This window comes from Tupaia chinensis, unplaced genomic scaffold, assembly GCF_000334495.1.
Source record: "Tupaia chinensis unplaced genomic scaffold, TupChi_1.0 Scaffold000133_1, whole genome shotgun sequence".
Taxonomy (NCBI): Eukaryota; Metazoa; Chordata; class Mammalia; order Scandentia; family Tupaiidae; genus Tupaia; species Tupaia belangeri.
The window spans coordinates 5,024,406-5,050,995 of NW_006159602.1; the positions used below are offsets into that span (position 1 = coordinate 5,024,406).

The 26,590-nt window shown below is 39.8% G+C and overlaps 1 protein-coding gene across 1 annotated transcript in view; it reads right to left on the reverse strand.

Moving 5' to 3' along the window:
- Positions 1-11,414: 11,414 nt before the first annotated feature.
- KTN1 (kinectin 1) overlaps positions 11,415-26,590 on the reverse strand; it is an 88,317-nt gene continuing 73,141 nt past the window's right edge. The window contains exons 39-42 of the mRNA XM_027770432.1: positions 24,478-24,561; positions 19,251-19,343; positions 18,223-18,339; positions 11,415-11,908 (exon numbers count right to left, since the gene is read on the reverse strand). Of these exons, the coding sequence (XP_027626233.1) occupies positions 18,241-18,339; positions 19,251-19,343; positions 24,478-24,561 (276 nt within the window). The 3' untranslated portion in view covers positions 11,415-11,908; positions 18,223-18,240. The remainder of the gene's footprint in view (positions 11,909-18,222; positions 18,340-19,250; positions 19,344-24,477; positions 24,562-26,590) is intronic.

Sequence of the window (26,590 nt, forward strand, 5' to 3'; positions counted from 1 at the left end):
AATAAGACCGTTTGGAGCACTGTTTTCTAAACGCAACCCCCCCCCCCCCCGCCAAGTGATCACTACATCCTAATTCTCAGCCCCCGGGGAATATGTTCTGCTGCGTGGCAAGGGAAACTCGGACATGGGATTAAATTAAGGACCTCGAGATGGGAAGATTATCCTGGATTACCCAGGTGAGCCCTAAGTATAGTAAGTGTCCCTGTAAGAGGGAAGCAAGAAGGCTGTGATGGTCATTTTAGGTGTCAACTTAACTGGGCCACAGAGTGCCCAGATATTTGGTTAGCCGAGTACTCTGGGTGTGTCTGTGAGGGTGTTTCTGTTGAGATTAACACATGATCTGTAGGCCAAGTGAAGCAGGCCACCCTCCCCAGTCTGAGTGGTCTCATCTAATTAGCTGAAGACTTGAATAGAACAGAAGGCTCAGTAAGGAAGAATTCACTCTCTGATTGCCACCAGGATGGAACATTAATCTTTACCCGCCTTCATACTCAGACTTAGATCACAGTTTATACCATAAAAGAATAAGGATTTTTGTTTGTTTGGCCATAGGGTGCCTGTGTTCTCCAGAGAGAGGGAAAGTGAGAAACCACCCCCAGGGAGGATGGCCATACACTGATCCCTTCTCCTACACTCTCCTTTTGGGATTTTGGGCACTTGTACACACATGTTCAGCATGTTTCTTTTTTTTTTTCTTTTAAGAGAGATTTTTGCTATAGGATGCATGAATTCACCAGAGATACAGAAAGCAAGAAATCACCCCCCTAAGGCGGGAGACGGTCATGCTGTAATCCCTTCTCCTCCATTCTCCTCTTAGGATTTTGGGTACACATGCACACACACCTGGCTTGAGTTTCAGGATGCCAGGCCCAGGACTTGATCCATAGTCAGTCACGTGGGAGTCCAGCAATGTAACCACTACACCATCTGCTGGTCCCCTCACCATGTTTTCCAAGCCATCAGGTACAGGACTTGAACCATGCAAGTGGCCAGGTGGTATGGTGGTTATGGTATTGGCTGACGGAAGTTTGACTCCTGGACCTGGTAGTAGAAAATCATGTTGGGTACGTGTGTGTGCGTGCCCAAAATCTCAGGAAAAGAGTGGAGGAGAATGGACTGCAGCATGGCCATCCCATCTGGCGGTAGCTTTCTCACTTTTTCTTTCATTGTCTCTGTCTTGGTGAGTGCACACACCCTATAACAAAAATCTAAAATAAATAAGTAAGTAAGTTAGTTAGTTTATGAGCAGTACTTATTCTTTCCCTGAACTGCCAGTTTTGCTTTGCAGGGTTTCACCTTAAACACAAGTAGATTTGTATTCGGTCTCAAGAAGACCCCTTGGTTCTGATTTCTGAATTCTCCCTACAGCTCCCTCTTAGGATTCTGCCCAACAAATTGTAGCAGCCTGGGTACCCTAAAGTCTGACTTCCACCTCTTCACTTGGTGAGATTGTGTCTAATTTCCTCTTCCCTACTCCTTATTCTGGAATCACGTCCAGGCAGAAAGTCTGGGCAGTGGGAAAGCTCATCTCGTCTCTTTCTCACTCACCATGGTCATGTTGACCGTTGCCAATGTCTGAAAATGGTTTCTACGTTTTCTCAGGTTTTCAGTTACTTACAGTGGGAGGGTAATTCTACAATGCAGGGTTACTCCTTCATTGCCTGTTGGTTGGCTGTTTTTGGAAATTTTTTTTTTTACTTTTTTCCTGTTTCTTTTACTTAATTCTCTTTAGTAACACATTTTATTCCCTTTTGTCTTTTTGGCTATGCCCTTCTGTAAAGCTCTCTTTAGTTGTCGCTCTAGAGATAACAATGTGCCTCCTTAAATGATCACAATCGACCACAGTCCACTTGAAATTAACATGGTCCTACTCCATGTCACACACGAGAGCATTACATTAATACAATCTCACTTACCTCACGTCTTTTGTGCTCTTTTTTGCCATACACTTTACATCTACTGATATTAACAGTTTCACCTGAATATTTAGTTACCTTTTAAATAATTTTTAACAGGAGTCTTTTTTATACCTACCCATATATTGGGTTGTTGGAAAAGTTGTGACACATTTTTGCATGGAAAACTATGTCATGACTTTTCCAATGACCCAATATTTACTTTTTTTTCAGAACTCTTCATTTCTTATTGTTCATTCAAGCCTTCATCTGGTGTCTTTTACCTCCGGGCAGAAGGAACTACCTTTAGTAATTCTCGTAGTGCAGGTGTGTGGGTGATACATTTCCTCGGTTTCCATGTTTCTGAAAATGTCGTAAAGTTTATACCTTTCATAATTCCTTTATCATCATGTTAGTGGCATCACAGTCTACTACGATGAAGCAGAAGGAAAAAAGGTTCAATATGCCTTTTTAAACTTAAAGTTGGAAGCTTAACTTTAAGAGAGCTCAGTTTTTTGGGAACCAGCAGATAGCGTAATGGTTCTGTCATTGGACTCCCACGTAATCGACTGCGTCCTGGACCCGGTGACTTAAAACTCACGCCGGGCGCATGTGCGTGCGTGCCCAAGATCCCAAGAGGAGAATGGAGGAGAAGGGATTGCGGCATGACCATCCCCCCTGGGGGGTGATTTCTCGCTTTCTGTCTCTCTGTCTCTCTCTGTCTGTCTGGTGAGCACACACGCCCTATAGCAAAAACCTCTCCAAAAAAAAAAAAAAAAGAGAGAGAGAGCTCAGTTTTTGAATTGGTGGGTGGTGTAGTGGTTAAGTCTCTGGACTCGACTCCCATGTGGAAGACCATGGTTGGAGTCCCAGATCTGGCAGCTTGAAACTCAAGCCAGATGTGTGTGCGTGCATCCCCAAAATCCCAAGAGGAGAATGGAAGAGAAGGAAGTGCAGTGTGGCCATCCCCCTGGGGGCTAATTCTTGCCCTCTCTCTGGTGAGCACGCACAACCCTATAGAAAAAAATCTCTCTCAAAAAAAAGAGATCTCGATTTTTACTCCTGACTTCTTTCCAGACATCCTTATCCTGGGAAAGACTTTTTTAGAAAATATGAGCTGGTGCTCAAAGCCATCAGAGGCCAAGGTCTCTGATTTCAGAGAGTTTGTATCCAGTTAGGGAAACTCTTTTCCTTCTTCACCTTTCCAAAAGAAAAGGAGTACAGGAGAGAAACAGAGATGGGTACTTTGGATAGAGTCTCGCTGTCACAACCCTCCTGCCCCAGCCTCACAATTAGCTGGGATTTCAGGTGCACGCAACCACACCAGTGGTGTCCAAATTGACTTGGGGACCAACCTGGGCCGGCCACGTGACTTCCAGCTTCCTGAGCAGTGACACTCCATATGTGCCACTGTGGCAGGGGCCAGGCAGGCTATGTTTAAACAATGATAACAACAGCTAACTCCAGGCACTAGTTTGCATTACTTTTGTGCATTCTCACACTCCAGCCTACAGCAGCCCCTTGAGGCAGGAGCCCAAGAGCACTATGGATTTCATGGGGCTGTTGTGAGGATGATATGGGGTGAGTGAACCATTAGGGAGAAGAGTGCTAGCAATAGTTAGCTCAGCACATGCTAACAGATTATTGTGACAAACAAAGATCATCAGTGGGAAGGTGGACCAGCCCCAGCCATTGTGATGGTGCCCAGATTGTCAGGAGGGAGCTAGAAGTGGAAGCAAGCATAGCTTCTGAAGAGCAGAGATGCATAGGATGGAGGGAGATGCTGGTGTCTCTTACCTCCCTCCTGACCAACACATCCCAAATTATCCTTCCTGATCCTGATCTGATGTAACTGCTGGAGTAGCCCTGCTCACTTGAAGGACAATCTCTGGGAAAGGAGGATCCTGTTGGAGATCTCCTAATGAATAGGTCAAAACCAGAAGACCTTGTTACTGTCCACTTAGAATAGGATAGATAAGGAAAATGTGCATTTACTCAATAAAACATTATCTAGGAGGATGAAGGGGGAGGAGGAAAAGAGTGAAAGAGATGGAGAGAGTAAAGTGGGAAGGAGAAATTAAAGCTATGCACAACCGTATTTGTGACTCTCACAAAATAACGCTGAGCAAAAACGGCACATCGCGAAAGCATACATTCCTGAGTTCTTTTTTTTTTTTTTTTTAAGATCAAGGGCCCATAAACCTATGCAGTAAAACCACAAAAGAAAGCACGGAATGATACAAAAGTCAGTGGTATGTCTGTGGGTGGCTTCAAATGAATGGGATTGGGGAAGGATACTCAGGGAAACTGGAAATAATGGCAACATTTTTTAAAGAGGTTCTTGCCTTAGGGCACCTGTGCTCAGAGAGACAGATTGTGAGAGGGAAAGTGAGAAATCATCCCCAGGGGGAATGGCCACTCTGAAATCCCCTCTCCTCCATTCTCCTCTTGGAATTTTGGGCATGCACACACATGCGTCCAGCCTGCCACCAGGTCTGGGACTCAAACCACATTTGACCATGGGGGAGTCCAGCAATGTATGCATCTGCTGGCCCTAACATTCTTTCTCTTAAATAGGTTAGTGAGTACCCAAGTGCACATGCATTTTTGTCATTCTATAAATATCTCATGTACGGATATTATTCTCAATCAATTATTTAATAAAAATAAATTTAAAATGTTATTACCAAATATTCAACTTATGCACTGGAAAACTCCATAAAGACTCCAAAGAATGGATTTCTACATAATACAACTTTCTAAGTAACCTTCAAAAGTAAACCAATGGCAAAATAAAATAGTATTTAAAGCACTTCACATAATACTTGGAAAATAGCACTCAATAAATGTTTGCAATGATCATTACTCTTGCTATAATTATCAATAAAAAATACTAAGCAAATAGCTACTTGACCACTTTTTAGGCACATTGGCTACAATCCAGTTGAGACTTGGGAGCTAAATTCTAAACGTGCAATCCAAAGTGCAGAAATAGTCCCTGCCTACCTCCTAAGCCACTCTGAGAGTGATCAGAGGGCAGGGCCAGTTATCTGTGAGGGACACTCATATTAAAAGCAGGTGCGCAGCACGTGGAAGGAAGTTTAGTATGCCCTAGGCAAGTGGGTAGGAAATGCACTTAGTTTATACAAGTTAAAGACAAAAAGTTACCAAGATTAGTTGTCAGAAAAAAAAATCTTGTTTCATGGAACTGGGCATGTTTCTCTGTCCTAACAGAAGATTAAGTCTCTAGAGAGCAATTTTTTTTTTACTAACAGAACTGTAAAACTTGAGATTTCATAAAAACTATTATACCTGGGTTTCTACTTGTCCTCACACTACTGGGTGCATAAATCACCCATGAGAAAAACTTGTCTTGGGGCTGCCAGGTGGCATGGTGGACTAAGGGTGCTGGACTCCTACATTACCAACCCCGGTTCAAGTCCTGGACCTGGTGGCTTGCTTTCTCACTTTCCCTTTCTCTCTCTCTCTCTCTCTGTCCCTTTCTGGTCAAATCAAAATAAAGAAAATTAAACAAAATAATTCTTGAAAAAAGAAAAAAGAAAAAAAAAAACCTTCTCTCTCATGTTAGTCTAACAAACTCTTCCTCCAAGGGGATAAAAATTTTAACAATGGTCAATTAGAGAATAGCATTTATGCATATTCAGATGTGGAATGGAGGAGCCAATAAAGAAATTTACCAAAGAAAAAGCTTATGACTAACTTATTAAGGGACCAGCAGGTGGCATAAAGGTTAAGTTACTGGACTCCTACACAGCCAATTGTAGTTCAAGTCCTGGACCCAGCAGCTTAAAACTCACACTGGGTGCATGTGCACACATGCCCAAAATCCCAAGAGGAGAATGGAGAAGGGACTGAGGTATGGCCATTCCCCTTGCGGGTGGAGGGGGGGGATGATTTTTCACTTTCTGTCTGGCAAGCACATATGCCCTATAGCAAAAATCTCTCTTTAAAAAAAAAAAAACTTTTATTAAAAATTAAAAATTCCTGGCCCAGGCTCTGTGGCACAGCTAGTAGCATTCCAGACTTCAGAGCTGGAAGCCACATACCAAACTTGGTTCCAGACCTCGTTTCCAGGCCCTGGCCCTGGTCAGCCTGAAAGCACAGCAGGCAAAAGTGTACGTGCCCAGAACCCTGGCAGGCCGCACAACAGGAGGAAGGAGATGGCGGCCTGATGGGACCCTGTGGCGGTGCTTTCTTCTCTCCTTCCTCCCTCCTCTTTCACGTGCATGCGCATGTGCATGTATGCTCCATCATGAATTTAAAAAGAAAGAAGTCTTCGTGTGGCATAACAAAGAATACCAAGAAAACTACCAATTGACAGCCTTTTTTAGCTTATTTTGTGAGTTTTCAAAGGGTAGGCTGAACATACGCTACAATCTCCCTTCCTCCCCCAATTTGCAGAATTATTGAAATGACATAAAAATAATTAGTAAATATGTATCAATATTTGGAAACAAGAACTTTCCTTCGATAAGACACTGACAAAATCACAAAAGTAATAAGTTGAAAAGCTATTGGGTTGTCGGAAAAGTCGTGACGTGTTTTTCTATGCAAAAATGTGTCATGACTTTCCTGACGACCCACTATAACGCATGACTTTCCAAGTGTGGTCCCCAGACCAGGGGCATCAGCGTCACCTGGGAATTTGTTCCAGATGCAAATTCTTGAGCCACGCTCCACACCTAACTGCACCAGCAAACACAGTGGGGAACTGGCAATGTACCCATTAACAAATCTGAATTTAACATGTAGGAAATATACTTTCAGCCGCTTGACACATTTACAGATATTGACCATATACCTGACAACAAAGGAACTGAAGCAAATTCTTTATTACATTGGGCTAGGACTTGCTGGTGCCACATTTTAATTTTACCGGCATGGTTAACATGGAGAAAACCTGGAGGAACGTGTCTGAAGAGCTGGCTTATGGTGAATCTTATCAACCCACCTCTTCATCATTAAGAAGCAAGTTTCCATCTCCTACAACTCCTAATCTATGGATTAAATCAAAGGTACCTTAGTTTAGATAGTTTGAAACGAATACTGTATTCCACAGATGAACAGGAACTTTGTACTTGGCACTGAATGAAATCCCAAGAACTTCAGATGGAATAGATCAGGAAGAACCTGCTCTTAACTCAGAAATTCCTAACTGATAAGACTCTTCATAGCAAAAGAGATGCAGAAATATAAAAAGAGATCGCCTGTTTGTTTCCTGTGTTACTGAGATCACCGGGAAATATATTGGGCATTGAAAAGTCATGATGCATTTTTGCATAGAAAAGTACATGTCTTTCCAGCCTGATTTAATAGATTCCCCAACTCCTTGTTTTCTAACTAAAGAGAGTATTAATCAGCCTGGAAGAGTAATTTGAAAACTCAAAACTATTTCAGAAAATAAATTATTTCCTGCTTCACATTTCGCTGATACTTTATTCTAAACTAAGTAATTTTTTATTTTTATCTTTCTGCTGAAGTGTCCACAAATTGAGGAAACTAATGTCACATAGGTTATGTTCACTGACTCAAATGCTTAGCAAACAATCCTTTAAAAATCCACACGTGGGGACCAGCAGTTAGCATAATGGCTATGTTGCTGGACTCCCATGTAGTCGACCACGCTGTGAGTCCCAGACTTGGTGGCTTAAACTCATGTTGGGCACGTGTGCGTGCGTGCCCAAGATCCCAAGAGGAGAATGAAGGAGAGGGGATTGCAGCATGGCCATCCCCCCTATGGGGTGCTTTCTCACTTTCTGTCTGTCTCTGTCTCTGTCTTTCTAGCGAGTGCATGCACCCTACAGTAAAAACCTCTCCCAAAAAAAAGAAAGAGAGAAAGAAAAAAAAAATCCACATATGTGAAAAATATGAAACACACACTCTAAAAAATAAATAAAAACTTTGTAGACTGGTGACAAATGAAACTTAGCAGAAGAATATACAAATAAACTGGCATATTTATAGCTTAAAATGAATAAAAGTTACATGGATAGATGTCAAGCTAGTATCAAGCAAATATGGGAAAATGATTTATATGAATTTTGAAAACACACAAAACAGTATTATGTTGTCTACAGAAACACACATAGGTTTTATTTAATATGAAATTAAATGAAAAACTTCAACTTCAGTGCAGTGGCTACCTGTGGAGAGGAAAGGAAATAGGATCAGGGAGAGATATAGAACGAGACTACAAAATGTTGATGGAAAAAATGAAATTAAAGCATGAATTTATTCTGACAAAAAAAAAACTGAGACCTGTATCATTTTTTTTCATAATACACATTTTCTATTAACTTTCTGAAAACCCATCCTACAAGATGCAATGGCACCTGTTTTCTTTCTTTTATAAAAAGTCTAGAGCCAGCCTTTCGTCTGTGATTTAGGGTGGCTGGATCCCATAGTTTGAACCCAGACCCGAGACTTGAGAAACACGGTAGGCCTGTGTGTACATGCCCCAAATCCCCAGAGAAATGGAGAAGGGACTGTGGCAGAAGCACACCCACGAGCGTGCTTTCTCTCTCCCCCTCTCCCTCTGGTGCACATACAGGTCCTTCTGGCAAAATTTTAAAATCTCAAGCGAACATGAAAAAAATGTTATGACTTGATAGAGGGGGATAATTTTTGTCTTTTATATTCTGTACTTTACGTATTTGAAATAATCATGACTTTGGGACCAGCAGGTGGTACATGGTTAAGGTACTGGACTCCCACACGGCCGACTGTGGTTCGAGTCTCTGAACTGGTGGGGCTTGAGACTCACACCGGGAACATGGTATGTGAGTGTCCAAAATCCTGAGAACGTAGAAGGGACGTGGTATGGCCGCAATCACCTGGGGGGTGATTTCTCACTTTCCCTTCTCCGTATCTGTCTGTCTCTCTCTCTAGCAAGCACACACACCCTATGGCAAAATCCTGAAGAAAAAAAAATATTCATGACTTTTTTTTTAGCTGAGAATTTAAAGACAACAAATCCCTATATGTCAAAGATACAAAGAAGTCCTAGAGGAAAATTTATAACTAAAGTGGATTTATTAGAAAACAAAAATTGAAAACCAATTAATTATGCTGTACAAATTGACAAATAGCAAAATAAACTCAAAGTAAAAAGAATGAAAAGTATAAAAGCAAATCAACTGAATATAAAGCAAAATAGTGGCATATTTTTTCCTGTTTTTCTATGTGAAATGCATCATGACTTGTCTGACAGCCCACCATGTTTGCAACGTTATCCGAAACCGTGGGAAGAATTACCAGGCCAGAGTAGCGGTTCTCAGAACTCCTTTAGAGCTCTAAAAGCTCCTGGTTTTGTTATATGTGTCAGTATTCACTGTACTAGGAATTAAAACCAAGACTATTTTAAATGTTCACTAACTAAAGTAATAAGATAATGAATATGTTTTTCTGAACTGTAACTTCATTTACCGAAACAACCAAAAAGATCGGGTGGGAGGAGTGCCACTGCTTTACATACTGCAGATCTCTTTAATAACTGGCTTAGTAGAAGACAACTGCTTCTGCACCTGCTCTATAATCGTATGCTGTCTTGGCTGAAGCACGTGAAGGAAATCTGGTCTCAAAGATACGTTCTTGAAAAAAAATGAGCAGCCATTTCAGATAATTGTGGATATCGATACTACAGCCAAACTCAACATAATTTCTTGAAGATGAATCACAATATGGAGTTTGAAACTCCAATAAACTTTTTGCGTTGCTAAGTTAAAATCCATTGATTTGGGACCAGCAGTTGGCATAATGGCTATGTCACTGGACTCCCATGTAGTCGACTGTGGTTCGAGTCCCGGACCCGGTGGCTTAAACTCACACCAGGTCCATGTGCGTGCATGCCCAAGCTCCTGAGAGGAGAAGGGATTGTGGCGTGGCCAACCCCATGGAGGGTGATTTATTTCTTTCTATCTCTCTCTGGCGAGCACATGTGCCCTACAGCAAAAACCTCTCAAAAAAAAAAAAAAAAAAAAAAGCCAAAAACATTGGTTTATCTTGCTATTTGAAGATATCTTTAGCCCATGCCTGACTGTAACACTGTGTACAGTCTGGAAATACTGGTTTACTGAGTTATACAGATCTGCCAAATGCTGACACGTTTCATTCTGCTTACCAAAAAATCCACATCCATTACTATCACTACATTCTCATCAGAAGCCATTTTTACGTGATTCTGATAATACTGTTACTAGGAGTGAGTGGTGGTGAGAAGACATCGTTCAGGCCTGAGGCAGCCTAAATCCCAAGCCAGTCATCACTGGCCAAACAGCTTCCTCAGTTTATTCCTACATGCTTTAGAAATACTATTGGGTTGCATGTGCTATGAAGTGAAACGGTTAGACCATGCCAGTGTATCTACAAGCTCTAACAACAAACTTAACCCACTCGTTTTTTAAAGTATTTGAGCACACTAGGTGCCAGGCGCTTTCTCAGGGCCTGATATACTGCAAAGGGCTCAAGAGATGGTTCCTGCTTGTCCCGGAGCTTACTTTGTAGTAGGGAGAAGAGGGGCAGCAAACAGTGTGCCTAAGTCCGTCTCAGAATACTAAGGATCACACGCGAGAACGAAGCTGAAAAGAGGAGGCAGGAAGGATACTGGACAGTCAGGAAACAGCTCACGAGAAAAATGAGATTTAAATAATTTTGAAATGGCGAAGGAATAAGCCAAAGTTGGCACCTGGCAGCAGAGTTCTCTAAGCGGAGAGAACACAAAGTGCCAGGGCTCTGTGGAAGAAGCATCACTACCATACGCAAGACACAGCAAGGACCACAGGTAGCCCAACAGATGCTTCAGTACTCAAGGCACAAGAGATGGTCGATGGTTTTCAGCATCTAAAAAGATCAGTGTTTTCATCCTTTATTATTTTGGAAAAAAATTTTGAATGAAAAGCAGATGTAAACTGTGTGACATAGTACCTGAAAAAGGAAATTAAAAAGTTAATTGTTACTGGGACCAGCAGTTAGGGTAATGGCTATGTCGCTGGACTCCCACGTAGTTGACCGTGGTTCGCATCCCAGACCTGGTGGCTTAAAACTCATGCCAGGCGCGTGTGCGTGCGTGCCCAAGATCCCGAGAGGAGAATGGAGGAGAAGGGATTGCGGTGTGGTCATTCCCCCTGGGGGGTGATTTCTCGCTTTCTGTCTCTCTGTCTTTCTCTGTCTGGCGAGCGCACGCACCCTATAGCAAAAATCTCTCCAAAAAAAGAAAAAAAAAAGTTAATTGTTAAAAAAAAAAAAAAACCTGCAATAAATACACAAAGGCTGAGTTCCTCTTCCTGATGCCTGCCCATCCTCTCTGCAGCCCACAGCATGCCTGGGCATATTTCACTTTGCACAGAACCAGAGGAGACTCATAGTTCCAGCTAGAAAGGTAAGATACGCAACAAAGCCTATCTATCCTGTACAGTGGTTGCGATTATAATTGTATTCTAAATTAGGTTGATCTGTAGTGTGAATGAAATCTCTTAAAGTTCAATGAACAGTAGAAAAAAGTCAAGTTTGAATAATAAGCATCCCTTTATTTGCTGACGTCATTACAAAAACTGATTACATTAGCAACAAAAAAGTGTTTTCTTGAGTTGAAGTCAGAGGCAGTTACTCCCCAAAATGTTAAGTAAAACAGTGTACAACATCAGTATTAAAATGTTAAATTTTACATCATCTTTACCACTGTGATCTTCTGAACAATTTTATTGAGCAAAATAAGATAAAAGATTACAGGTTTATTTCATCTTCAGGAATGTAAAGGTCTAATTATTCAAACAGTTTTTATTATAAAACTAAACTCTGAAGGTGTCTACAGAGTTGGCTTTTGTTTTTCTCCTCTCTTTAAATCAGTAGTCTAACAAGGATTAGAAAAGACAAAACTCTGTTCAGTGTTTCTGACAAAGTAGAAAGGGTGAAACATAAATAAGGCTTTAATTTGGCAAAATATAATACAATGCCTTCTGTTATTCTCGAATGAACAGTTCCCCGATCACTTCACTCTGTAAAAGATCAGAAATAATTCATTTTAAAATAAAGCAACAAAAAGCAATCAGAAGACATTTGTCAAACACCAAAAGTACATATTCTACTTTATCTAGAACGGCCCTTTCAACTAGATTCAAAACAATTCCCAATAATGGTAATTGAAACAGGAGAAAAATCTCAGAATTTCGAAGAACCTTCTAGGTAAAGGTCTTAAAATGTGAGCCAAATCCTGTCAGAACACACGCAGGAGAATACTGGAATCCATTTCATTAGCACTACCTGAACAGGTATAAAGCCCAGGTGACTGAGAGGCACTGCAGGGGAACTGAAATTACCACTCTCTATCCCTGAACAAGTCCAGTCCGGACATGCATTTTCTGAGGTCAGATGAAGCTTTCCCAATCATATAAGATGACTAAATAGATAACACTTCAAAGTCATCAGAGAGAGAAAATGACTTACTCAAGTGATGCCATATGGAAATTTTGATTTGGATACTGGTTTTAGAAAAACAGCTAAAAAGCTATTTCTTGAATTGAAGTCAGAGGCAGTTACTTCCCAAAATGTTAAGCAAAAACCAAACAGCGATTTGACTACAAGTGGGGAAATTTGAAGATGTCTTTAATACTGGATATTAGAACTATTATTATACTTTTGGGATGTGATAATGGTACTGGGGGGGCTGGTAAAATTGCCTTGTTTTCAGAAGATGAATGCTAGAAACCTGGAAATAAAACTCCATAGTGGACCAATGGGCGGTGTGGAGGTTGTGTTGGATCCCACATGGTCGACTTTGCAGTTCAAGTCCTGGACCCGGGGCTTGAAAAACACATTGGGTGCGTGTCTGTGCAATAGAAGACAGGGACTGTGGCATGGCCATCCCCTCTGCGGGGTAATTTCTCACTTTCCTTCTCTGTCTGTCTCTGGCCAGCACACGTGACCTATAGCAAACCAAAAATATTAAAATAAAATAAAATGTTCTGAAGACTGAAATGTTACTTTCAAATGGTTTAACATCAATCAAATATGTATAGACAAGGAGAGATGAGGCAGGTGCAAAGTTTTATGGTGTTACACTATTCTTTCAACTTTATATAAAAATTTTCAAAAATAGGGAGAGAAGCAATTAAAGTTTAAAAGCAAAGTTATCACTGGCTGTCACTTTCCCCTTTCAAACCAAGATTAACAGCCGATCTGAAAGTCTAGGGCCAGCCCCATAGCTCAGTAGTTAAGCTCGGTACATTGGGAGCCAGATCCCACATGGCTGATCTTAGTTTGGATCCCAATCCCAGGGGTTTGAAAAACATACTGGCACAAGAGACCAGCAGGTGGCATAGTGGTTAAGGCACTGGACTCCCACATGGCTACTTGACCACCAGGTCAAGCCCAGACCTGGTGGCTTGAAAATCATGCCAGGTGTGTGTGCATGCATGTCCAAAATCCAGAGAGGAGAATGGAGGAAAAGAGAATGCTGGTGGCCGTCCCCCAGGGGGTGTTGATTTATTACTTTTCCTCTCTCTGTCTTTTCTGGCAAATGCACACACACTATGGCAAAAACCTAAAAAAGAAAGAAAAAAAAAAAAAGCACACAGCAGGCAGTGTGTATGTGTACCCCAACCTACCCTGATGGGATGGGGGAAAGGAGTATAATGTGGCTGGGCATCATGGGGGCTGCTCTCTCTCTGTGTTGAGCACATATACCCTCTGGCAATTAAAAAAAGCCTTCAGAGACCAGCAGATGTTGTAATGGTTATGTCGCTGGACTCCCACATAACTGACCACAATTGGAGTCCTGGACCCGGCAACTTAAACTCATTCTGGGTGAATGTACGTGTGTGCCCAAGATCCCAAGAGGAGAAGGGACTACAGCATGGATTTCTCACTTTTTGTCTGTCTCTCTCAGTGTCTCCAGCGAGCGCACATGCCCTATAGCAAAAATCTCTCTTTAAAAACAAAAAAAAAGAAGCCTACATAGCCTACTAATATATTAAACTCTGAAGTGCTATGTAAACACATTACAGAAGATAAAAGCCTGATCCACATGATGGCCCAAGTGTTAGGTATAGGAATAAAAGGTTATTTTTCTCTGTAATATTAAATTTTGTATTCGATATAACTATGAAAGAATTTTTGCTTTCCCAGAAACAAAACATAGCTGAATCATAAAGGGATCTGTCTCTCAAAGAGAGTGCAAACATATAACACACATACAGAGCTTCACCTCAATTTTTTCTGGACAATACTGTAAACTTTTCCAATTTGCTATCGACAAACCAAAGAGCAACTTTAGGAAAAAGTCAGAATGTACTGAAGAATTTCCTGAGTCTGGCAACAAAAAATTAGAAAGCATGAGAAGGAAAGAAAGCAGTGACAGAGATTAGGGCATAGAGTTAGGGAAAAGAAAAACACTGATGAAGAGGCCGAAGACTCTGGACCCAGGCCACCTGGATTTAAACTCCAGCTCACCCAGTAACTAGTTTGATCTTGGGCAAGTTAAAGAATCTCTTTAGGTCTACTGTAAAATGGAATGAACAAGAATAATAATAATAATAATAATGCCTACCTACCTACTGCACAAGGTTGCTGTGAAGGTTAAGTGAGTTACCACATATGAGAAGCAGGCTTATGGGCATACTCATGATCTATCTGCTATCAAAATTATCATCCTCCCCCCAAACACGTCCACAAACTAGTTCCAAGGTAAGAGAACCTAAGATAATAAAGTTTTCTGATTTGGTCAGAAATAGAACACTTAGGACCAGCAGTTAGCGTAATAGCTATGTTGCTGGACTCCCACGTAGTCGACCGTGGTTCACGTCCTGGACTCGGTGGCTTAAACTCACGCCGGGCGCGTGTGCGTGCGTGCCCAAGATCCCGAGAGGAGAATGGAGGAGAAGGAATTGTGGCGTGGCCATCCCCCCTGGGGGTGATTTCTTGCTTTCTGTCTCTCTGTCTCTCTCTGTCTGTCAGGCGAGTGCACGCGCCCAATAGCGAAAACCTCTCAAAAAAAAAAAAAAAACCCCCAAAAAAAAAAAAAAAAAAAAAAAAAAAAAGAAAGAAAGAAATAGAACACTTAGAAGACAGGCAAATGTAAATGTAAAACAAGAAAAAGTAGATATCTGGGAACAAAAAAGAAGTACACTATAAAATACCAGTGATACCAATCTGTACAGAAGCCGTCTTAATCATTACCTCCTACAAACCCCCAAAAGAAACAGAAGGATGGCAGCCTTATTTCTGTGGTGGAGCTGGGGTGGCACTGAAATAGGAAAGAAGGCTCCCAAAAGAAAATAAAGGTTAAGGTTTTTACAAATTAAGGATATAAAGTAAATATACTCATCCCTTCCACTCTCAGAAATGTTAAATACCATGTATTAAAATTTTAAAAAGCTAAATTACCTCATATCACTTATCATTTTTGTTTTTAAAAACGGCTCTCAAATATGTGTAGCATTATCTTAAACAATTCATAAATACTTGTACAAAAAGAAGTTTGACATCAGAAATTAACCTATTATTAACTATATTCTGATGATTAAGAAATATATATCTTGGGACCAGCAGTTAGCATAATGGCTATGTCGCTGGACTCCCACGTAGTTGAATGTGGTTCGAGTCCCAGACCCGGTGGCTTGAACTCACACTGGGCGCATGTGCGTGCGTGCCCAAGATCCCGAGAGGAGAAAGGAGGAGAAGGGATTGCAGCGTGACCATCCCCCCTGGGGGGTGATTTCGCGCTTTCTGTCTCTCTCTGTATGGCGAGCACACGCGCCCTATAACAAAAACCTCTCCAAAAAAAGAATATATATATATATATATATCTTCAATTTAATCATACAGTTGTAGTTTTAAAAGAGTACAAAGGAGGGAGAATACACAGAGCAACAACAAGGGCTGAGCACAGAAAACTGAGGGTAATACAAACATTTGAAGGGTCTAAAGAAGAGGTCCAAGAGCCAGCCAAGGCACACATACACAAGGGAGAGCCATCGCCACCTATGCTGCCAGGGCGCAGGGAACGGAGACCAGGGCCAGTGCACCGCTTCATGCAATGCAGCCTATCCTTACCCTTCGTGGTGGGCTACTGCCAACCACCCTTCACTAGCCAAATTTGGACTTAAGTCCATCAGCTGACAGAAGAATAGAGTGTTATCCTTGTCAAATAGCAGTTCAGTTTCAGCTGGGTTGTCACAGTATATATATTTATTTGAACAAATTACCACTCTTATAAATCAAGGAAGAAAAAAATCTGAACAATAAAGGTGCTATTACCAAGGATTATAAAATGTCAAGTGTAATATGATTAAAGCAAGTGTGGAAGTAGACAACCCAAAAACTCATTCCTAAGATTTAGAATGAGGAGACTATATATTTAGGAAGAAAAATAAAATAATAAAGAACATTTATGGAGTGCTGAAGAGAGAACACTTGATGAAGTCTAAAGGCAAGGGTCAAATGAGTGGTCTTACAATATTTTAAGATCTCTAAAAATGAAACCCTTCCCTTATAACACAAAGCCCTACTAACCAACATCAGCATATTCAGCATATTCCATAACTGCTTCTTGGTATCTTCTTATATGCCAAAGAAGGGCCTGTACTAGATCTTGCAATTAGGAAAACATTAATGACATTAGCAAAAGTTTCACTGAAATGGAAGGAAAAGAAGCCACTCTACAGTGGACAGAAGAATCAACGACAGATAAAATAGTAGATACAGGGCTGGCCTGAGGTGCCGAGGGGGCCTACTGTGCTTCAAACCCTGGCCCCGTCGGCTCGGAAAAAACATCCCAGGCGCATGTTCTCCAGGCAAGGATCCTGATGGTGAACAGGAAGCCAGGATATCTTGTTATTTGGGAGAGAGCGAGGAAATCTGATAGAAGTTCAACTCTAGGAAATTGGGGAGGTCAGCTCACCAAGAATCAAAGACTGAGATGAAGTATTAATTACTTCTGCTGATATACTGAGGAATAAGCTGGGTTAATAATCTGGAAAGTTTTCTTAGAGGTAATTGGCCTAAGTTACTGTTTTAAAAGAGAATATATGCTAATGCTAAGGTTGGCTAGAGAACCATCATCCTGTAAAAGTGAGACAGAATGCCCCGTAACATCAAAATGGAAGCCCATGCCAACTTTTCCAAGATATTTAACCTCCCTCCCCAAGGGCTCTGTAAGCCCTCAGTCTTACAGTACGGATTCTGAAAGGGACAATCCAATGATGAGTTACCCTTTGGATCTCTACAATAACATGATCATTTTAAGAAAGGAGTCTCAAAAGAAGAATATCTGAAGCATTCAGTGTATAATTGAATTCTCTACCCTAGGCAGTGTTACTTGTCATTCATAACACAGGTAAAACCCAGGTAACAAAATAAATAAAATAATAATAAACAAAGCTACACTCACCAACTGAAATACAAGTCATTTTTAAATGCTAACAGAGCTGAACTTTCCGAGGTAACATAGACAATTAAAACTCAAAACATGATTTGGATACTGATGGGTTTATTTATCCTTGATTCAAAGTTCTCAATTCAGGAGTTAAATAATGGGTTCACAGATCACCTAAAGAAGTAAACATAAATAAAACCCAGCTTCTAGTTTAAAGAAATCATGATGACTTGGGACCAGCAGTTAGCATAATGGCTATGTCGCTGGACTCCCACATAGTCAACCGTGGTTCAAGTCCCGGACCTGGTGGCTTAAACTCATGCTGGGTGCGTGTACGTGCGTGCCCAAGATCCTGAGAGGAGAATGGCGGAGAAGGGATTGCGGCGTGGCCATCCCCCCTGGGGGGTGATTTCTCGCTGTCTCTCTGTCTCTCTCTGTCTGGCAAACACACGCGCCCTATAGCAAAAACTTCTCAAAAAAAAAAAAAAAAATCATGATGACTTGATTTTCAGCCCAGTAATCTTATCTTAGTAAAAATGTATGGTCAATTTAACTTAATGAGTCATTAAAAAAAAGGAAGGAAGAATACACACAGATACTTTACCTAAGATCAGAATAAACTAACAAAGCAGTTACAGGTATGGCAATGAACAAAAACTTAGGTAACGATTAAAAATAAATAAATAAATAAAGTCAAAGCAAAGATAGAGCTTTTCTTAGTTCTCCAAGCTACCGTATTTTCAAAACACAAGCTGAAAATAAAACTAAGAAAGCTAAAAAACGTCACCAGGACGTTCTGAAAGAGATAAAAAGAAAGTATTTCCTGCAGTGAAATCAAAGTTTCCTTTATTTATGGTAAATACAAATTATACATACACACATACACACACTATGTCAATCACCTATAGACAAACACTAGTACTGGAGAGTTTTCCTTACCTAAAACCTGGTAGTGTTCTACTTTGTGAGCTGTTGGTTTACGGACTGAAGCAACTTCTGTAAATATGTTACCGTCTGATTTAAACTTAGAGATAGTGTCTCCTTCTCAGAAGACTCCTAGAAAGTAAGGTGGAAGTGATGAAAAAACTCCAAACAGGTGGAAAAGTAATTTGTAACCAAAACCAGAAACATTTTATTGTTCTAAGACTATCACAAATAAACTCATTTTTTTCTTTCAGCAAAAATAAAGAACAAAACTCACCCACCTAAGAATGTATCCCTAACAATAAAAATAAGTTAACATGTATTAACGCCTGACTAAATGCTGGACACTGTTGCAAGTTTTACCCATTAATCCAAGGATTTTTTTTATACTAACTCATTCCTTTTAACAGCCCTACAAAATACTTAAGATTATCATTATCTTTTACAGCTGGGGCAATTAATGGACAGAGCAGCTAAGGAATTTACTCAAAGTCACCTAGCTACAAAGTAGCAGGGCCAGGATTCAAACATAGGCAGTCTTGATCCAGACTCTCTATACTCTTAAGCAATATACCCTAATACCTCTAAACACAAACCTTAAAATGCGCATAACTAGAACCAGCAGATGGTGTAATGGTTATGTCACTGGATTCCTATGTATTAAAATCATGCCAGGCATGTGTTTGTGCGTGTGTGTATGTGCATGCCCAAAATCCCAAGAGAAGGGATTGTGGCATGGCCATCCCCCTGCCCTGAGGGGGGGAATCTCTTGTTTTCTGGCTGTCTCTGTCTCTCTGGCAAGTACACATACCCTATAGCAAAAATCTCTCTTAAAAAAAAAATGCACATAATATCTTACATGAAAGCCAAAATTAAAAACACTGCATTTTAGAGAGAGGCTATTTTGATGAAAATATCACTTAGTGCAATATAAACTATAAAAGTACATTTTTTCTAGTCAGAGATGGCTCCTGTACATTTTTATTATTTGCATATTTACAGGATAATTAGCCCAATGATTTGAGATTAATGAAAATGCATACCATTTCTGGGAAAACATCACTATTTCCAATAACAGCAGTGTCTTCAGCATCTTTTACTATTTTTGACTGGATAAGATCCAGTGACTCTTGGGCCTACAAAGAAACCAATATGGCAGCTTTTAAACAATACATCAATAAATCAACAAATGCAAAATTAGTGATTTTGTTACATATTTTGTATAAGATTAAAACCTCCTGTCAAAATACTATGTAAAGTTTTTACTCCAAAATTAAAATAAACATCTCCCATTAGATTACAAGAATGTGTGTGCTATGCTCATTGTTTTAAGAAGTTCAAACAATACAGAAACTGTTTAAAGAAATGAAAAATATAAATACCAGAGGCCAGGAGGTGGTATAGTGGTTAAGGCACTAGACTCCCACATGGCTGACTGCAGTTTGAGTCCCAGACCTGGCAACTTGAAAAATCACACAAGGCATGTGAGAGTGTGTGTGTTTCCAAATACCAGGAAATGGAGGAGAAGGGATTGTGGCATGGCCATCACTCCTAGGAGGTGATTTCTCACTTTTCCTCTCACTGGCTCTCTCCAGCAAGTATACATGCCCTATAGCCAAAAAACTTAAAAAGAAAAAAAAAAGAAAAAAAAAAAACCACAAAACCCAGAAATACCACAGTTGGTATTTTGGTTAACATAAGTCTACATTAGGGGAAAGCCAAAAATGATACATAATCTGTTTCTGTACAACTCTCAAACTAGAAATGGTTTTTACATTTTTAAAGGATTATGTTTTAAAAGAAGAAAGTCTGCCTTTTTCAAAGGAAGAAAGGAAGGAAGGAAGGGAGGAAGGAAGCGAGGGAGGAAGGGAGGAAGTAAATTTAAGAGAGACCATAGCTAGCTCACTTACCCTAAAATTGTTTACTGTTTTTTTTTTTTTTTTTTGGAGAGATTTTCACTGTAGGGCGCGTGTGCTCGCCAGACAGACAGAGAGAGACATAGAGACAGAAAGCGAGAAATCACCCCCCAGGGAGGATGGTCACGCCGCAATCCCTTCTTCTCCATTCTCCTCTCGGGATCTTGGGCACGCACGCACACACGCCCGGCGTGAGTTTTTTAAGCCACCGGGTCCGGGACACGAACCGCGGTCGACTACATGGGAGTCCAGTGACATAGCCATTACGCTAACTGCTGGTTCCCTTTACTGGTGTTTGACCCCTAGGTCTAAGTTCCCTTCCGAGTATACTGAGTGCTTCTAGAAAACTGGCCAAAATTTTACGCAAAGGGCTGAACATACAAACTGTCTTATACATGCCTGTTTTCAAAGTACTTTATTTTTTAGAGAGTTTTTTGCCTTAGGGCACATGGGCTTGCCAGAGAGAGAAAGAGACAGAGACAGTGAGAGGGAAAGTGAGAAATCATCCTAGAGGGGAAATGGCCACGCTGCAATCCCTTCTCCATTCTCCTCCTAGGATCTTGGGCATGCACAAACACACATCCAGAGTGAATTTCAAGCCACCAGGTCCAGGACTTGAATTGCTGTCAGCCACGTGGGATTCCAGTGATGTAACTGCTGTGCCATCTGCTGGTCCCACAAAGTGCTTTAGCTTTTTCCAGTCAACAAATATTTAAGTGCATTTCTACCAAAAGCTGCACGGTATTTCTACTGTACAGAGCGGGCAATGAGCAGGCACACACCATCACCATTGTAGCCATCATAAACAACATGGCTTATACATATCTTTAAGCCCCTACTTACTAACCTGAAAGTATTTTCCAAAAACTACATTGCTAAGCTAAAACTGCACGTATTAAAATTTTGGCCCAGAGGTCAAAAATTAAAATCATGTATCAAAGAAAACTGACTGCTCAAACTTGACAGTATACCAAATCTAGAAATCTGTGCTCTAAAACAAACTTCCTAAATTCACATTTTACCTACGCTGAAATAATCTAAAGAACTTCTGGATTCCCAAACTTTTGCATAACAATTATAAGCTACTAACACATTGAACAAACAAAAATACTTCTTTGTAATACTTCTTTCAACTTTGTAAAAGGTAACATCATTTCTTCAGTCAAGATTCTTCTTCTTTTTTTTATAAAGAGATTTTTGCCATAGGGTACGTGTGGTCACCAGAGAGAGAGACAGAAAGTGCGAAATCACCCCCCAGGGGGCATGGCCATCCAGCAATCCCTTCTCTTCCATTCTCCTTTCGGGATCTTGGGCACAAACACAGATGTGCCCAGCGTGAATTTTAAGCCGTCGGGTCCGGGTCTCAAACCATGGTCAACTATGTGGGAGTTCAGCAACGTAACCATTATGCCACCTGCTGGTACCCATGTAAGTCTCTATTTCTAAGAGCAGATTTCCCAGACCAGAAGATGGAGTAGTGGCTATGTTTCTGGACTACTGCAGTTTGAATTTCACCCTATGGCAAAAATCTCTCTTAAAAAACAAACAAACAAATAAATAAATAAATAAAAGCTTCAGCGGACAACAGGTAGCATGGTGGTTAAAGGCGCTGGATTCTCACATGGCTGACCGCAGCTCAAGTTCGGGACCTGGCAGCTTTCTCTCTCACTCTCACTTTCCCTTTCTCTCGGTCTCTCTCTGGTCAAATTAAAAAGATAATAATAACAAATAAAATTAAATTAATAAATAATTGATTCCTAAAAAAAATAAGAGCTTTAAATTTTTTTTAAATCTATTAGAATATAAGATATTTAAATATTTCATAATATCCAATATGGGTGAGTATTCAAAAAATAGTTAACCTCACATCATGTTGGGAAGAATACAAATCACTATTTTGGGGAACTCAATTTATAGTAATTACTAAAATTTAAGATGTATATACCTCTTGATACTGCATTTCCAAAATAATTTGTGTTTTTAATCACTAACTCTCCCACAAACACTACCAGAATTCTAAAGCAGCTTTAATGTAAGCATATATATACTATTAAAAATTTCAAAACAACTGGAACCAGCGGATGATGTAATGATTACATCACAACTCTCACTTGGCCAACTGTAGTTCGAGTCCTGGACCCAGCAGTTTGAAGATCACACTGGGCGTGTGCGTGTGTGCCCAAAATCCAAGGTAAGAATAGAGGAGAAGGGATTGCAGCATAGCATCTTCCCTGGGGATGGGGGTGACTTCCCGCTTTCTGTCTCTCTGTCTCTCCAGTAAGTGCACATGTCCTATAGCAAACATTTCTCTTAAAAAAAAAAAAACAAAACAAAACTCAAAACAATTACAAATAGCATGTTGACCTAATGCAAAGAAGAAATCCAATACTAAAAATCACCCATTTGTATATGAGACTTTAAAAAATGTATTTGTAAAAATAAATAAATAAATGGAATAAAATTCTGAAACACCAGAAATTTACACATTTAGCTTTATCCATTAAAAGCAATACGGAGGTCAGCAGGTGGCATGGTGGTTAAGGGTGCTGGACTACCACTTGGCCAACCATGATTCAAGTCCCGGACCTGGTGGTTTGCTCGCTCGTGCTCTCTCTCTCTCTCTCTCTCTCTCTCTCTGTGTGTGTCTCTTGCTCTTTGCTTTGTCCCTCTCTGGTCAAATTAAAAATAAAGTTAAATAAACTAATTCTTTTTTACAAAAAGCAATAGAAATGTATTCTATAAGTAACTACATTGTTAAAATCCCAATTTATAAAAATACTAGCAGACTTCAAAAAGTTTGTGGGAAAATGGAATTAAAGTACAAGTTTATTTTAGTGCAAAAAATTTTGATAGACACGCACAGCTTTTCTATAATGCATATTTCTACAAGCTTATTATTATTAAGTTTTTGTGATAGGGCAGAGAGACAGAGAGGGAAAAGAAATCACCCCTCAGAGGGATGACCATGCTGCAATCCCTTCTCCTCCATTCTCCTCTCAGGATTTTGGCACACATGGACACATATGCCTGGTGTGATTTTCAAGTTGCCAGCATCTGAGCCACCATGCCAACTGCTAGCCCCCTCTATATGAACTTTTTGAAGCCCTCCTATATATGGATGTAACTAAATCTTAAAAAATAATTCCAATTAAGTTAAAAATTTTAATTTAATTTTAATTCAATTAAGAATTAAGAATAATGGACTAATGGTCCAAAAAGTAAGCATGTAACGAACAGCTTACATTCATAAGTAAGCTCATACAATGGTGTGAAAGCAATTTCATATGTTGAGCAATTTTTCATATGCTTTGTTTGTTCGTATGTCTTCCTTGGAGAGTTGTCTGCTTAGCTCATTTGCCCATATTTTAATTGGATTTTTTTTTCCAGGTAAGTTACTTGAGTTCCCTTCCCTTCTGGTTATCAGTCCCCTATCTGAAGCATAGTTTAGCAATATATTCTCTGATTCCAAGGCTTGTCTCTTCACTCTAATTATTGTCTTTTGCTGTGCAGAAGCTTTTTAGCCTGATGTACTCCCACTTGTCTATGCTTTGGGGACCTTGTTTAAATATGTACCTACTCCAATGTCTCCAAGAGTTTCCCCCTGTGTTTTCTACCAATAGTTTTTGGTTTGGGATTTTATGTTTAGGTCTTTGGTCCATTTTGAATTCATTTTTGTTAATGGTGAGAGATAGGGGTCCAGTTTCATTTTTTTTCAAGTAGATATCCAGTTTTTACAGCACCATTTGCTAAAGAGATTTTCTCCTCCCTGCTAGACTGTCATGTGCCCTTTATCCAAAAAAAATCAGTTGGCTGTATGTTGTGGGATTTGTTTCTGGGTTCTCTATTCTGTTCCATTGGTCTACATGCCTGTTCTTGTGTCAGTATCATGCTGTTCTTATTATCACACTTTTGTAATATACTTTGAGGTCAGGAAAAATGAAAAATTATCTGTTGATGATAACATGTAGAGTAATATCTTTGATAGGACTAATACATAATGTATTCATATTGAGAAAATTCATTTTGTATGCTATAAAGATGCAAAGTGATTTAATGTAAAAAATATACAATTTAAATAAAATGAATTTTTAAAAAATGGTGCAAGGGTCAGCAGATGGCATGCTGGTTAAGGCTCTGGACTACCACATGGGCAGCTGCAGTTTGAGACCCAGACCTGGTGGCTTACTTTCTCATTTTCTCTCTCAGTCTGGTCAAATTAAAATAAATAAATGAAGAATTAAAAAAAAAAAAAAAAAAAACAATGCAGAAGAACAAACTCAAATTAGCAGTGTTTGCTTAAGACCTGAGGCACAGCACAGGCTCACGATATTGCATCTTTAGGACACTGCCTTACCTTATGCAAATCACCAGCTACCTTGAGTCTTTCACTTTGTTCAGTTGTAAGTTTTGTGAGTGTTTCATTTAACTGTGTCTTCAACTGTAAAAGCAAAGGAACACAACAGTTAAGTTAGTTTATATCCTTCTTTGATTATGCTGGTACTTCTAGGGCTGAAGAATATGAGAGAAAGAATGAGATTGCTACCAGTTATTATGCAGTGGATTAGCCAATATGTTGTACCAAATGTATAGAAAAAGCTAAGCAGTGGAGTTTCCCATCTGTAAAGCTAAACGTAAGAAAAGCTATAGCAATGAACTTAGAGTTTAGAGTAGAAAACTGTGAATACAAAACCCAAACCATCAAATTCCAATTAAGTCTCTTTTAAAAGTATCACTATTTGAGGCCAGCAGGTGGCGTAGTGGTTAAGGCCCTGGACTACCATAAGGCTGAACACAAAGTCCCAGATCCAGTAGCTTGAAATTCAGGCTTGGTGAATGTGTGTGTGCCCAAAATCCAAGTAGGAGAATGGAAAAGGGATTGCAGTGTGGCCATCCCCTGGGGAATGACTTCTCACTTTCCCTCCCTCTGACTCTCTCTCTCCGACTCTCTCTCTCCAGCAAGTGTATACACTATGGCAAAAACCTTTAAAAAAAAAATCACTATTCATAAAGTAAATTATTCCAAATTAAAAGGCAGGTAGAAATTTTCCCAATTAATTTAAGATTTTTTTATTCTATATAGTTCTGTTAAAAGGAGTTAACTGTGTAGTATTTTAAAAGACATTTGAACAGAACCAGGTAAGGAAAACCAAAAATTTAAATGTTGACCATCTTTTAAAATTTTTAGTATACTAAGAGACTACACTGGCCTGTAAGTTACACCAACAAGAAATGTTTTAAGAGATACTTTTCAATAACCAACTTGTCAAAACAATTATAAACTCTATAAAATTCTAGTGCCAATATATAGTGTGTGCCTCTTCTCTGACAACTATTCTAATTAAATAAGAAACATGGCCTATATTATCAATCAGTCAATAAATAAATAAATTTTCTTATTAGACTTATCAGGTTAATTACTTTTTGCCTCCCACCCATAGGCATAACTTTCAAACAGTTCTGGAGATTCCCAAGGGGAAAATACGAGTCACTGACGTGGGTCAGTGGTGCAGCTGTGGTATACTGAACCCACAAAGGGGGGCTCGTCCTGACTCACTTCCTGGGCCACCTCTGCATGCTGGGCAGGCACGGGTGCACAAGGCTGGGACTGGTGGTGACACGGGGACCCTGCTGGGGGAATCTGTTCCCCCCTTCCTTTCTTTTCTCCCTCTCTCATGGGAGAAATAAATATTTTAAAAACAAACAAATAAAACCCCAAACACTGATATTTAAAACTGGAGGGAGAATTAATGGGGGTGGGGGGGCTTCACTTGAAAATTTTACTTAGGGAACACTATTTAAATACCTAAATGGCTTGTTCCTTTACTTAACTCTGAGTTTAATAACCTACATCAAAGAGGATAAACTTTTGGCCCAAGGACACACTAATACAAAATTACTTTATCTTAAAATGTGGCACCTGTTACCCTGAGCATGACTAAAGATTTCAAACTCAAGACAAAACAGAAAAGCAAAACCAACTCAAAATGGTCTCCTGAAAGAAGAGGGATAAAAAACTACAGCGAACAGTCGGTTGAAAGGAGATAAAACCACAATCCTGTGGGTTTGATGCTACTGTAGAGTCAGTCACTGAGCACCAAAATTAGAAAGTAAACTCTCCAACAACTAGTTAGAAATTATTTTTTAAAAAATACATTAAAGGGTAACAATGACATATCACAGTCCTAATCTGTGCACTATATAGCAAATATATGCATAAAACCAGTCTTACACTATCATGGAAATTAATTTTTTAAATACTGGTAAATAAAACAAATATTTATAAAGTAACAAGAGGTATGTTTAGCGCTCTGTGTATATATTTCATATAGCCTTGTACTGAAAACTGATGTCTATAAAACACTGTCATAACACAGAAGACCAACCATAAATGAGGAAGTTTCCTTTGGTAACATGTATTAATGAGAACATCAATTAATTAATGTTAAGTGGAGAGGGGGAATCTTTGA